The following is a 15231-nucleotide window of genomic DNA, read 5'->3' as shown; positions in this document are numbered from 1 at the left end:
ATCTCTAACAGTTTGATCTTTCTTTTTTTTTCCTTAAAGAATATATCCCAAAACAATTTCTAAAGAAAACTAAAATGCAATATAAAGATGCACATGGCCAGCTATGGACTTTCTAATTCTGTGTATCAGAAGACTGCAAGATTCATGATATCCCTTACATGTTCAAGAAACATTTGCATATCCTGCATTTGACAAAATACAAAGCTGAAAGGTTCTACAGCATGAAGCCTGTCGTCTGAAAATTCAGACTTTAATAAGTTGTCCATCTTGGTCCTCCATGCATAATATTTTGGGCAACTGAACCATGATGACCAATATAGGCACAAGCAAATTAATTTACATTTTTCTTTTTAAAAGTGTTACGTATTTAGAATTACTGTATATTGTATTTTGCTGTTCAAACTTAACAATGACATTATCAGGCTTTAATATTGGCCATCACTCTTTGGCTTTTTGAAGATGTAAATGAGAACTGAAAACCTATGGTTGTAGAGGGCAGAGAAGCCACTGCAGGTGTGGTTGTAGAGGACTGTAAATCAAGTGCAGTTGAAGAAGGTTGGAAGGATAAACTTGTTGGTAAGCATATCTGAAGGTGAGTTTCCATTATATATCTCCTAAGAACAGTTTTGCTGCAATTAAGACAGTGGTAATGAGCCTCAGATCTGCAGGGCAAATGGCAATGACATTATCTTTTATCTGTAGAAAAAGCACAGCACACAAATCAGGAAAAACAATATTAGTCCATTAATATAAAAGCCTGATAATGTAATTATTAAGTTTAATCAGCAAATTCAATATACAGTAATTCTTAATACCTTTTAAAAAGAAAAATGTAAATTAATTTGCTTGTGCCTGTATTAGTCATCAACAGGATAGTGGAATAATGAACTTACCTTTGAAAACAATTGACAGCGGTGACTACAAGTTGCGATTGCAAATGACATTGCTGGCAGAGAGTGCAAGTGCAAGTCTGCAGCCAGACTATTGCTTTTTTCAGCTTCAAAATGGCTTGGTTTTCCCTCATAGACAGCTCTCTTGTCTTCATGTTGGTTTATCCTTCTTAACAACAAACACAGTCTTCACAGGTGAAACCCAGGACCCAAACCAAGAGTAGACATTCAGATCTATTAACTGTTTAAGAGGTCACACCTGGACAACAAGAAATGTCATATGTTCCAATAATTTTAATCACTTGGAAATATGGGTGGGTTAAATCAAAAGGTGCCATGTTCTAAGTTGTTAACACATCTAGATGTAAATATCAGGAAATGAAAGCTGAAATTCTGATCTCATATTCCTTTTTTGATCTTAACCAAATGCCTTCAGTGTATAGCAAAAACAAAAGAAATGGCCTTGCTGTTCCAATACTTTTGGAGGGGATTTCATGTTAAACAGGGTATGCCTGCGTTAATCTTAGGATCCACCTATTTCCAGTTGTATTCATACACAATAAATATCTCTGACTTTGGGAGGTCTCAAGTCTCAGACCAAGCCCATGATGCCCCTAAAGCACTGAGCTGAAGTTGTTAGGAGGAAAAAAGATGGAAACAGTTATTAATACAACAGCAAAGCTTTGCACCTTCTTAGGAGCACTGTGAAATCCATAATAACAAAGCTGAAAAAATATGGCATAATGAAGACACTACCAAGATTAGGCCAAATTGAGTATTTGGACTAGAAGGAATCTACAGAGAAGCGTCCAAGAGTCCAGCTATAACACTGAAGGGGTTACAGAGCACCCTGGGTGAAGTAGGAGAGCCTCTGCAGACCACATGGAAGCAACAGGCAATGTGGATGTAGCTGAAAATAAGAAAAATGTTAAGAAGAACATTTTCCAGTCAGCCAGACATCTACATTTATGCAGAGCTTGACCCGTGGTCGCAACCTGTAATTCCCAACTTCCAACCAGAAAAAGCCAAAGAACACTGATGGGGTGAATGCTCATTAATTAAGCAGATTTTTTTTTTCAAATAATCCTGAGGACATCTAAATACTTCTCTACTTTTCTGTACAGAGTTATTTCAAAGGGAGCTGAAAAAAGTCCCATTCTGATGTGCGTAAATTTGATGTTGTAATACAGCAAAAGGAGAAATAACCAATGAGGAGTGAGCACATTCTGGTGACACTATACCTGAATTCACCTTATATCTACAAAACTAAACCCACATTTAAAAAAAAAAAAACATAACCATATGCACAAGTTTTTTGTTGTTGTTGTTTTGTTTTTAAATCTTTTTTAGGAACCCAGACAGTGATCTTGGTCCCTGGTGTCACATTTATAAAGGCTCCCAACTGACTTGGGAACTCTGTGATATCCCCAAATGCTGTAAGTATTTCATAATTTCCATAATGAAAGAAGGTCACTGTTATTATGGTCACTGTTCACTCTGTTTCTCATGACAACAGTCATCAACAATCAAACATATACACTTACTTATACAGTGATTCTTAATATCCAGCATTACAATGGCATACAGTACCATAGGAAACTTGATAAAGTGTTACTGTATTTCATGACTGTCTTAAATGTGCTGTCTCCAGATTTTATTTTCTGAATCATCTGTTAGATCAAATTATATGTGTGTGTGTGTGTGTGTGTGTGTGTGTGTGTGTGTGTGTGTGTGTGTGTGTGTGTGTGTGTGTGTTTCTAATTAATGATTCCTTTTCTACACAGCAAGGAAACCATCTACCATCACAACCCTTGGACCAAGAGCCCCTACAACCACCATCAGAGGAAGTGAGAGAACTTGGGAACAAATTTTTATCTCTGGTGCAAATTGCTTAGCTACCTCTGACCCTAATTTTTAGAATATTTTTGATTGACATAGATGAACATTGTTCTCTCTCTCAGCCTCCTGTGGTCAGCGTTCTGAAATGCCTTCTAGTTCAATATTCAGAATACTTGGAGGTCAGGATAGTGACATCAGACAGCAGCCATGGCAAGTGGCTATCACTGTGTACTTGCCACGCACCAAATCACATAACTTTCTGTGTGGAGGAGTCCTGATTGACTCCTGCTGGGTCCTCTCTGCAGCACACTGCTTCCAGGAGGGGTGAGCATACTCTTTTGTCCAAGTTACCCAGGCTTGGCCTCTCTTAGTTTTTTTTGTGTGCAAGTTATTTCTTATTTTAACTGAATTTTTTTTCTACTATGGAAATCATCCTGAATTTATTAACAACACTGTGTGTGTCATGTGAGGGAACGGGCAGACAGATACAAATGCAGGTAGAGGTGTTTATTTAAGATCGGGGCAGACAAATCCAAAACGTAGGCAAAACTCAATCAGTAAACAAGCAAATGTTTGGGCGATCAATAAACAGGATTTCAGAGGCAGGACAGTATCAGAAAACGAGGTCAATAACAGAAACATGAGCAGCGAGATGAACATGCTTGGTATCATCACAAACACAAGGAATGGAGTGTATACTTTGCAATGAGTGAGTGGAATGAAAGTCCTTTTCTACTGTGGCTGTGATTGTGCTGTGAATGGGATGCAGGTATGTGTGATCAAAATGAATTTGAGAGTGAACGTGTCAAAGTGTGAGTGTTCTGGTAATTGCAGTCCATGGTGGCCATGTTTGCAGTCCATGATGGCCATGTTTATAGGGGAAATTAATTTCATGGCGTGAGTAGACCTAACAAAATGAAAATATCTTGAATATAGGCCAATTTATCTAACATCTTATTAGGAGATTATTATAAATAAAATGTAAGATTATTCAGCCTGTTTTTATCTTTTTTTTACGCATTTCAAGCAAAGTATACAAATTTCAAGCTTGAAGTTAGTGAAAAAATTACTCGATACATGTGACTGTATTAAAGATATTTTCACTTGTTACAATGTCTTTTTTGCAGTGAAGACTGCAGCAGTGGTGAAATTGCATATGTAGACAATTATACATTGTATATACAATAGATTTGTCTTTATTAATACTGGCATCTCTTATGGATGCATATTTAGATTTGCGGAAAATCGCCTGCATGTGATCCTTGGCCGAACCTTCAGGCTCCAGAACTCCAGCAGTGAGCAGACATTTGATGTGGAGACATACTGGATCCATGAACAATACAACGATGCGAATTATGATAATGACATAGGTAATTTTGAGCTGTGTGTAACATCTCTCCCTCTCTCTCTCATATATATATATATATATATATATATATATATATATATATATATATATATATATATATATATATATATATATATATATTATACTTGGTCATTTATTTGTTGAGGAAAATGATCCAATGCTACACATCTGTGAGTGAACTTTTGCTTTCAGTATCTGGTGTGACCCTCTTGTACAGCAATAACTGCAACTAATTTCCTGTAACTGTTCATCAGTCCTGCACATCAGCTTGCAGGAATTTTAGACCATTCCTCATTACAGAACAGCTTCAGCTCTGGGATGTTGGTGGGTTTCCTCACATGAACTACTTCCTTCCAGTGCTTCCACAACATTCAATTCACAGACAGATGTCCTGACATTTTCCTTTAGAATTTACTGGTATAATTTAGAATTCATTATTCCATCAACGATGGCAAGCTGTCCTAGCCCAGAGACAGAAAAACAGGCCCAAACAATGATACCACCAGCACCATCTGTGTTTCACAGATGGGATAAGGTTCTTATGGTGGAATGCAGTGTTTTTCCTGTCTCCACACATAATGCTTTACATTTAAACCAAAAATTCTATTTTGGTGTCATCTGTCCAAAAAATTTTTTCCAATAGCCCTTTGGCTTGTCCATTTGCAGCAATGTTCTTTTTGGAGAACAGCGGTTTTCTCCTTGCAACCCTGCCATGCACACCATTGTTGTTCGGTGTTCTACTGTTGGTGGACACATGAACATTAACATCAGCCAATGTGAGAGAGGCCTTTAGTTGCTTAGAAGTTATCCCTGGGTTCCCCTGTGACCATGTGGTCTATTACATGTCTTGCTCTTGGAGTGATCTTTGTTGGTTGATCACTCCTGGTGAGGGTAACAGGTCTTGAATTTCCTCCATTTTTACACAATGTGTCTTGACTGTGGATTGGTCCAACTCTTTAGAGATGGTTTTGTAATCTTTTCCAGTCTGATGAGCATCAACAACTCTTTTTAAATGTACTAATATTAGCAGTTTGGTGGCCAAGGTCACAATTATTTTGACTGAATACTAACTTTTATTTCACTCTTTGTCTAACAGCTCTGCTAAAGTTGAAGAGTAAAACTGGCATCTGTGCTGTAAATTCTCCAGAGGTGCTGCCTGTTTGTTTACCAAAACCTGGCATAGTTCTCCCAGATTGGATGGAATGTGAGATTTCCGGTTATGGCAAAGACAAAGAATGTAAGTGTTAGGCTTTTTCATCTGTAAAATGAAGATAAAGCAAGAGTCTCTTGATCATTGAACTGATTTCTGATCTCTGGCATTTCTCTTTCTCAGTCTCTCCATTCTATTCTGAGCGAATAAAACAGGGTCATGTGCGCCTCTGGCCCCAGGAGCAGTGTGTGCCAGAGAAGCTCTCTGGGCGTGAAATCACACTGAACATGCTGTGTGCTGGAGACACACGTGGCCTGGACGATGCCTGCAAGGTAATGAATTTGAGCTCATCCCACACTACAAGACTGTCCATAATGGTTATTTTGTTGAAATGCATGCATGTGCTGTATAAATACTACTGTAAAAACAGTAAATGTCTCTGTCTTGGTGTAAAATTGTTTACTTCTCTGTGTCTCTTCTGTTTGGCATAAGTGAACATTTTGTATTTAACAGTTCTGTTTATTTTTCTCTCTATTTGTAGGGTGACTCAGGTGGTCCTCTGGTTTGTGAAAAGGACAGACAGATGACCCTCATAGGTTTGATCAGCTGGGGGGATGGATGTGGAAAGAAAGACATGCCAGGTGTTTACACACGCATTACAAAGTACACAACCTGGATTTCCAGCAAGATGAGATCAAACTAATGCACAAACCCCAAGATCCATTTGCTAAAAGTGGACTAATTTGAAATAGTCTCAGTTATGCTGACATTAGTACTGTTGCATATACATGTTTCATGTAAAAGCATGGTCTAACTGGATTCTCAAAGGGGAGTTGATGAAATGGTTGCTAGGGAAAAGAAGGAAAGTCATCAATGATGATAATCCTAGCAAAATGTAGATATCACTCCAGTTACAAATTTATTGTCCACATTTATTTCTACAAGACAAACTCAATACACTGAAATGCGAGTATTAGTGTAATATGTACACAAATTTACACATATGCAGAAATATATGTGCATATTATAATGCTGTCAAAAGTTGAGGTCCAGCCAATGAAAATCTACATTTAAAAATGTTAATTATTAAAATTTTAAAACTGTATTCAAGTATCACAATAAATATATGTACAGCCCAATGTGGGTGTAACCGTAGTGCCTAGTTGTCATTGTCTTTATCCTGTGAAGACACCCTCTGTCCAGTTTGCAGATTGTAAAACAGAGACTGTTCTTGGGTTATATTTACTTAATATTAGGTAAATATGACAACAATGTTGGGTGAAGAGTACATAGATACTGAACATTGGGCTTTAAATATTTCAGATATATTTTCCCATATAAATATCCTTTTATTTGCCTTTCTATTGTAAAAGAAAAATCCGTTTGTACACAGGTATCGTATAGGCTGCCTACTAGCTTTCTAGTATATACAGTCCCCTCCAAAAGTATTTGAACATCAAGGCCTTTTCCTATATGCTGAAAACATTTGGGTTTGATATCAAAAGATGAATGTGAATTTCACCTTTTATTTTCTGATATTTACATCAAGATAGAACATGGCTCCTTTGTTGCAGTCCATGCAATTTTCATTTTTGCAAAAAGGAACAGACTTGGAACACATATTCTTAAAGTAAATTTAAACATAAAACACTTAATATTTGGTTGCATATCCCTTGCTTGGTGTAATTGCATCAAGTCAGTGATCCATTGACATCACCAGACTGTTGCATTCTTCTTTTATGATGCTCTTCCAGGCTTGTACCACAGCTTTTTTTTTAAATTGTTATTTGTTTTGAGCATTTGTTCCTTCAGTCTCTTCTTCAGGAGGTGAAATCTATGCTCAATGGGAGTAAGATCTGGTGATTCATGTGGCCAGTCTTACACCTTTTTCTTTGTTGTGTTGGCAGTGGGATTTGGGTCATTGTCTTGCAAGTATGGGTCTCTGCAGGTCGGAATAATGAGCATGTCAAAAGCTAAGGGGGCATGTTGAAAAGCTATTTCAATTAACCAAGAGCACTGTCGGTTAAACATACAGGCAGTCCTTAAGTTAAATTGCAGTGCTGCAGGGATGACGTATTTTTGTAGGCCAACCAGGAAGTTAGCATCACCCTGGCTCCCTCTACAAAAAAACTATTCCCTCGACAGAGATTATTGCAGAAAATAAGCTCTGTCACCAGCAAAAGTTTATGATTCTTACTTATTTTTTTTTATCAACATAATCTTCACAAATTAACACAACTTTTATGAATCTTGAAGGCTATATACAATCGCCAGAAGTAAAAAGCTAAAGAAAAGAAGCTACAAAAGAACACTGCCACGGTCGCATGACTTCAATGTCACCACCACTTAGCTTACAATAAAATTTATAGCAATACAATTTGAAAAAACAGTAGAATTGTAAAATACTATAAATTGATATCTAGAAATTGGAAAGTTTGAGTTGGAATAGTCTTCAAGAGCGCGAGTGTAAACACAATGACTCTGTAGTAGATGAGTTTTCCTGTTTGCCATGATGACGTTTAATGTCCCTAACCACTTCTGTAGTCCCATTTAGCCACTTTTTAGCAACCGCCTTTTTAAGACATGTAAAAACTTAACAAAACCATGAGTAAGGTATTACTGATGTATTTTATGTCGTAGAATAAAACGTGGAAATATCTTGAGCTTGTGTTAACCACAGAACTTATTTTAGGCATTTAACCAAAAACCCTTTTTAAAAAAACTATACTCATGATTTTTTTTTAATCTTTTACGTGTCTTGGAAAAGGTGGTTGCTAACAAATGGTACTATAAAGGTTGTTGGGGACATTAAACATTATCATGCCAAACAGGAAAACTCATCTACTATAGCCTCGTTGTGTTTATACTCACACTCTTGCAAACAATTCCAACTCAAACTATCCAACTTTTAGATTTATCAATTTATAATACTTTCCAATTCTAGTATTGTTGTTTTTTGGTCAAGTTGTAGTTCTATAAATGCTATTGGAAGATTAGTGGTGGTGACGTTGACATCATGCGAACGTGGTGTAGTTCGTTCATAGACTAACTTTAGCTTTTTACTTCCGACGATTGACACTACATCCACCATTCTTGACCAGTGAGCTTATATGTTTTAAATCATTAGTAGATCATTTCTTTCTCCACACTCTGGCCTTGTCATCACTTTGGTAAAGGTTAATCTTTGTTTCAGAACTTTTGTGGCTCATCTCTGTATTTCTTTGCAAATTCCAATCTGACCTTCCCATTCTTACTACTGATGAGTGGTTTGCATCTTGTGGTATAGCATCTGTACTTCGAATAGTGGATTGTGATGCCTTCACCCCTGCCCTGTGGAGGTTGTTAGTAATGCCACTGACAGTTTGGGAGTTTTCTTCACAGCTCTCACAATGTTTCTGTCATTGGTGGCTGTTGTCTTTATTGGCTGACCTGTTCGATGTCTGGTTTTTAGTACACCAGTGGCTTCTTTCTTTTTCAGGACATTCCAAATTGTTGTATTGGCTATGCCCACTGCTTGTCTAATTGATCAATTTTCCTTCTTTTCTCAGCTTCAAAATGGCTTGCTTTTTCCCTATAGTCAGCTCTCTTTTCTTCATGTTGGTTTATCCTTTTTGACAACAAATGCAGTCTTCAAGTACTCAAACCAAGAGCAGAATTCAGAGCAATTAATTGTTTAAACAATCAATCTAACAAGGCACACATGGGCAACAATAAAATACCTGTCAGTCGCATGTTCCAATATTTTTGATCACTTGAAAAATGGATGTGTTCAAACAAAAGTTGCCATGTTCTAAGTTGTTTAATACATTTACTATAAATGCAAATTTCAGCAAAAACAATAGAATTGGCCTTGCCATTACAATATTTTGGAGGGGACAGTTTAAAACTTAAACATACAATATTATTTAAACTGATCTTTTTTGGATTTCCTTCAAATTAATTTTATTTTCGCATTTTAAAGCAATAAATATCTGCTGGTTCAGAGAAATGCATAAGGGTGTCTGTTACATGAGGTGATCCTAGATATTTTAGGTAAGGTTATGCATTTTTATTGTTACTTTGTCCATTAGGATTTTGGTCCACACCATTTGAAAGTGGTGTTAGTCTTTATATTTTGAGTTATTTTAAAACTATTAATCTTGTAATAAGTTCATATTTAACTATTTATCATCAGTAACTTTTGTTTTGTATTCTTTGCCAGTAAATAAATTTAGCATAATCTTTGCTACATGATACCTTTTAAGTAAATTAAAGTTGCCTTCATTATACATTTTATGTGATTTTGTGAGTGTTCATTATTTTACCAAGTTTTTTATGGAGGTTGTTACTACAACACCAGCTTGCTCCAAACAAGCATCTTTCTGCACCTTTTCAAAGGCATCTTTCTTGACCTATTCAAAACTGATTACACAAGAGCGCTATTTTTAGACTAAACTGAATAAGCTTTAATTGCTTTGGCTCAAAATACATTCAGTGTTAAAGCAGTGTCACTCGAGCTCTAGCACCAGTAAAACTCTATTTTTTTAGCCCAATTTACAAATGCTTGCATATTCTCTTTCAAAACAGATTATACTCATAATTCAAATCAAAATAAATAGCAGGTACTGTAGTTAAGTTTGTTAACAAAGCCCTAACAATTTAAATGCAAAAAAAAGAGAGAAAATCCTTATGCCATCACACTTTATCTCACCTTATTCATCATTCCTTAATCCCATAGAAAAGGGGGGTTAAAAGTTATTATTATTATTATTATTATTATTATTATTATTATTATTGTTGTTATTATTATTTATTATTATCTTACACAGGGTTGAGGGAAGCCTGGAGCCTATCCCAGGGAACTTGGGGCACTAGTCTGGGGACACCCTGGATGGGGTGCCAACCCATCGCAGGACACAATCACACACACATTCATACACTCATTCACACACATTGGACAATTTGGAAATGCCAATCAACGTACAACACATGGCGTTGGACTGGGGGAGGAAACCGGAGGACACCCCCGAAGCACTGGAAGAACATGCAAACTCCGTTCAAACGGAGCGGAGACGGAATTTGAACTCCCAACCCTGGAGGTGTTAATATTCATCCATCCATCCATCTTCTACCGCTTACTCCTTTTCAGGGGCACGGGGAACCTAGAGCCTATGCCAGGGAGCATCGGGCACAAGGCAGGGTACACCATGGATAGGGTGCCAGTCCATCGCAGGGCACAATCACATACACACACTCACCCATTCATACACTACACGGACACTTTAGACACGCCAATCAACCTACCATGCATGTCTTTGGACTGGGGGAGGAAACCGGAGTACCTGGAGTAAACCCCCACAGCACGGGGAGAACATGCAAACTCCGCACACATGACCCCGGCGGGACTCTGGAGGTGGAGGTGAACGTACTAACCACTAAGCCACCATGCGCCCGGTGTTGTTGTTGTTATTATAATAATAATAATAATAATAATAATAATACACTCTATTTATGAGGATTGTGCAAGGTGACATGCAACGAACTTGTTAATCTTGTATAGGAATTGAGAAATTATGGTGATACCAAAGATAGTAGGCCAAGTAAACAAGCTTTTTTGATTTTGAGCCATTCCACCAAATGGGTGCCATTTCTGTCACCTGGGGGGTATTCCAGAAAGCAGGTTATGGGACTTACCTGGATAAGTTTATTCAGATTTAACAGATAACCTCAACTTTCAGTTCCAAAAATGGAGGTAACTTTCAGGGTATCTAAGCAGCTATAGCAACTTACTCTCTGAGCATATCCTGTTCTGGAGCACATTTTCATATCCAGTAGAATATTTGCGGGAGCGTTACCATTTTTCATATGAATCATTAGTTTATTTAGCAAACCTTTTGAAATCTCACATTGCCAACGTGCAGAGAATGCGGGAAAGGCAACTGTGTGTAGGGTCATTCATACTGTATGCCTTTCACTCAAACAGTGTTGTTGAGATGTGATCTGCCAAAATCACTTCTAATTAAATGACTAATGCACAAAGTGAACAGCTGAGTGTGGATCATTGTTTCTTTGTTTTCTGTAATTGAAAAAGACATTTGAATGTATTGCTTTACCATTCAACAATAACTGACAGAATAATAATAATAATCAGTAGGAAAATACTTCCACCTTTAACCAGTGCTTCAGCAATTCAATTTCAGTTATGGCCTTTTTTTTATGTTCACTTTTTTCCCTCCATTTGAAGTTGTAGAATGTCCATCTCCATGTCACTTTTTCTAATTTGCCTTTGAAGATGGACCTTATACAGCTCTTTTGCAGGAAGACAGAATTATAATTAGAATATTAATTATATTGAATTGTCTGTAATTGTCGTGGATAAATCAACCCTTTCAGTCTAAGTCAAAAACTTCAGAGACAGAGGGTTAGTGGATGTAAAAAAGTAAATAAACTTTATTGAAAACTAACAAAGTGTGCCGAAAGTCCAAATTATGCAAACACAGACAGCCCTTTTTTTTTATACCTTTCTTCACAGCGTAGTCATTGTAGGTGGTGTTTTGCCTTTCCTCATTAAAACAGACCAATCTTCTTTGCCACAATTAAATATTCATGTCTATGTGTTATCTTAAATTTGTGGAGCATGCGCAGTTAGTTGTTCTTACTCAAAACGATTTCATGTGGTCATGGTTTCTTCTTTTTTTTGTAAAAAAAAAAGGTTTCACACGGCATTGTGTGTCCTGACCTTGATCCACATTCGCCTTTTTTTAAGTATTATCCTAGCTCGTTAGTTGATATCAGGCCTCAAAGTTAACTGCTTCTGTGGAGGAAGATACAGGCTGTTACAATTAGTGTACAGTAAGACACAGAGTTCATCCAACTCAATCCACACTCAGAATATAGTGGATCAAACATTGTTCTATGGATTTAGATTATGCTTCTAACTATTGATTATACATATAGATTATGCTTTTTAACTAATATTGCTTATTCGATTATGCTTAAGTAATAATTCTAAATGTTGGTTATACAGTGTCTCACAAAAGTGAGTACACCCCTCACATTTTTGTAAATATTTGATTAATATCTTTTCATGTGACAACACTGAAGAAATGACACTTTGCTACAATGTAAAGTAGTGAGTGTACAGCTTGTGGTACAGTGTAAATTTGCTGTCCCCTCAAAATAACTCAACACACAGCCATTAATGTCTAAACCGCTGGCAACTAAAGTGAGTACACCCCTAAGTGAAAATGTCCAAATTGGGCCCAAAGTGTCAATATTTTGTGTGGCCTCCATTATTTTCCAGCACTGCCTTAACCCTCTTGGGCATGGAGTTCACCAGAGCTTCACAGGTTGCCACTGGAGTCCTCTTCCACTCCTCCATGACGACATCACGGAGCTGGTGGATTTTAGAGACCTTGTGCTCCTCCACCTTCCGTTTGAGGATGCCCCACAGATGCTCAATAGGGTTTAGGTCTGGAGACATGCTTGGCCAGTCCATCACCTTCACCCTCAGCTTCTTTAGCAAGGCAGTGGTCATCTTGGAGGTGTGTTTGGGGTCGTTATCATGCTGGAATACTGCGCTGCGGCCCAGTCTCCGAAGGGAGGGGATCATGCTCTGCTTCACAGTATCACATGTCACAGTACATGCTGTCATTCATGGTTCCCTCAATGAACTGTAGCTCCCCAGTGCCGGCAGCACTCATGCAGCCAGAGACCATGACACTCCCACCACCATGCTTGACTATAGGCAAGACACACTTGTCTTTGTACTCCTCACCTGGTTGTCGAACACACACACAACACCATCTGAACCAAATAAGTTTATCTTGGTCTCATCAGACCACAGGACATGTTCCAGTAATCCATGTCCTTAGTCTGCTCGTCTTCAGCAAGCTGTTTGCGGGCTTTCTTGTGCATCATCTTTAGAAGAGGCTTCCTTCTGGGACAACAGCCATGCAGACCAATTTGATGCCGTGTGCAGCGTATGGTCAGACGTATGAGCACTGACAGACAGACCCCCCCACCCCTTCAACCTCTGCAGCAATGCTGGCAGCACTCATACGTCTATTTCCCAAAGACAACCTCTGGATATGACGCTGAGTACGAGCACTCAACTTCTTTGGTCGACCATGGCGAGGCCTGTTCTGAGTGGAACCCAACCTGTTAAACTGCTGTATGGTCTTGGCCACCGTGCTGCAGCTCAGTGTCAGGGTCTTGGCAATCTTCTTATAGCCTACGCCATCTTTATGTAGAGCAACAATTATTTTTTTCAGATCCTCAGAGAGTTCTTTGCCATGAGGTGCCATGTTGAACTTCCAGTGACCAGTATGAGGGAGTGTGAGAGCGATGACACCAAATTTAACACACCTGCTCCCCATTCACACCTGAGACCTTGTAACATTAACAAATCACGTGACACCGGGGAGGGAAAATTGGGCCCAATTTGGACATTATCACTTAGGGGTGTACTCACTTTTGTTGCCAGCGGTTTAGATATTAATGGATGTGTGTTGAGTTATTTTGAGGGGACAGCAAATTTACACTGTTACACAAGCTTTACACTCACTACTTTACATTGTAGCAAAGTGTCATTTCTTCAGTGTTGTCACATGAAAAGTTATAATCAAATATTTACAAAAATGTGAGGGGTGTACTCACTTTTGTGAGATATTGTACATATTGAATACACTTCATTAACATATCCGAATGTTAGTTACACATATTGATTATGCTTCATAAATATTTTCTATATAATGCATAAACAGACCAAATATTTAGGACAACTGCAAACAATTTTTTACACTGCCAAGATTCTGTGTGGAGGTAGATGGACCGTCCTCTGTACAGGAATCCCTAGCCATAATCTTTAAGGGGACAATGACAAAGTTATAATAATCACACATCTTTTTAAAAAAAAAAAAAAAAAAAAAAAAAGGAATTCATTATATGTTATGCCAATGTGGGCATCCCAGCATCTTCATTCTGTACCTCTGTCACAGCAGAGGTGGTCTCTTCATCTTCATCCTACAGTGCAAGTTATTAATGATGTTTGGTCTAGCAAACAGAAAAGTATACCTGAAGACAATAATCACTTACAACTGTGGCAGGATGTGCTGTTGCAGGAGGGTCAATTAATGCAATATGTCAATCAGCAACTGTAAGAAAAAAAAGAAACTGTTACATGTCCTTGAGAGAAAATATTTCTGCCAGATCATTGCATAACGATTTCTGTATTGAAGGGATATGCTATGTGATTGTAGTTCTTCACAGCAAAGAAGGTGGAAAGAGAAAGAAGGAGAGAGAACAAGGGAGAGAGAGAAAGAAGGAGAGAGAGGGAGGGAAAGACAGGGAGAGGGTAGATAGGCGCCTGCAAAATATGGGTTCTCCATTTTCTTCTACAAAAGACAAGAAAGAAAGACAAAAAGTTATTATGCAAAGATATTATGCAAAAGTCCTCTGATCTCTTCATTGACTACCAGTACAGTACCTAAGATCAATTTGAAAATATTCTTGCTTGTCTACATAATACTAAATGGTTCAGTTGGAAAAACTACATCCAGTGTTTTAGCTAAAATTGCATTTAATTCATGCAAACAAACTTGCCTGACCTTTTCTAAGAAGCCTTCTCTTTATATAAGTCACAGGACTGAGTTTTTAGAATAGAATTAGCAAATACATTAAATATAGGTGGCTTAGTGGTTAGCATGTCTGCCTCACACCTCCGGGGTTCGAGTCCCGCCAGGGCCATGTGTGTGTGCGGAGTTTGCATGTTTCCTCCAGGTACTCCAGTTTCTTCCCCCAGTCCAAAGACATTCATGGTAGGCTGATTGGTGTGTCCGTAGTGTATGAATGGGTGTGTGATTGTGCCCTGTGATGGACTGGCACCCTGTCCAGGGTGTATCCCGCCTTGTGCCCGATGCTCCCTGGGATAAGCTCCAGGTTCCCTGTGACCCTGAAAAGGAGTAAGCGATAGAAGATGGATGGATGGAAATATTTTAGGTAAT

At 38.1% G+C, this 15231-nt stretch overlaps 1 protein-coding gene across 14 annotated transcripts in view; it reads left to right on the top strand.

The window, feature by feature from the left end:
* plat (plasminogen activator, tissue) overlaps positions 1-11271 on the top strand; it is a 77231-nt gene extending 65960 nt beyond the window's left edge. For 13 of the 14 annotated variants that reach the window (XM_017468024.3, XM_017468027.3, XM_017468031.3 and 10 more), the window contains 8 exons: positions 2241-2326; positions 2675-2737; positions 2852-3053; positions 3963-4099; positions 5195-5335; positions 5432-5580; positions 5790-5889; positions 10057-11271. In XM_017468024.3, coding sequence (XP_017323513.2) covers positions 2241-2326; positions 2675-2737; positions 2852-3053; positions 3963-4099; positions 5195-5335; positions 5432-5580; positions 5790-5889; positions 10057-10310 — 1132 coding nt within the window. In that variant the 3' untranslated portion in view covers positions 10311-11271. Of the gene's footprint in view, positions 1-2240; positions 2327-2674; positions 2738-2851; positions 3054-3962; positions 4100-5194; positions 5336-5431; positions 5581-5789; positions 9529-10056 lie in introns of those variants that run through there. The other variant, XM_017468022.3, reaches the window with a different exon arrangement.
* Positions 11272-15231: the final 3960 nt, after the last annotated feature.

The sequence above is a fragment of the Ictalurus punctatus genome, chromosome 5 (assembly GCF_001660625.3).
Source record: "Ictalurus punctatus breed USDA103 chromosome 5, Coco_2.0, whole genome shotgun sequence".
Classification (NCBI taxonomy): Eukaryota; Metazoa; Chordata; class Actinopteri; order Siluriformes; family Ictaluridae; genus Ictalurus; species Ictalurus punctatus.
The sequence above is the reverse complement of the archived record's forward strand: the minus strand, read 5'-3'. Positions and strand labels throughout refer to the sequence as shown.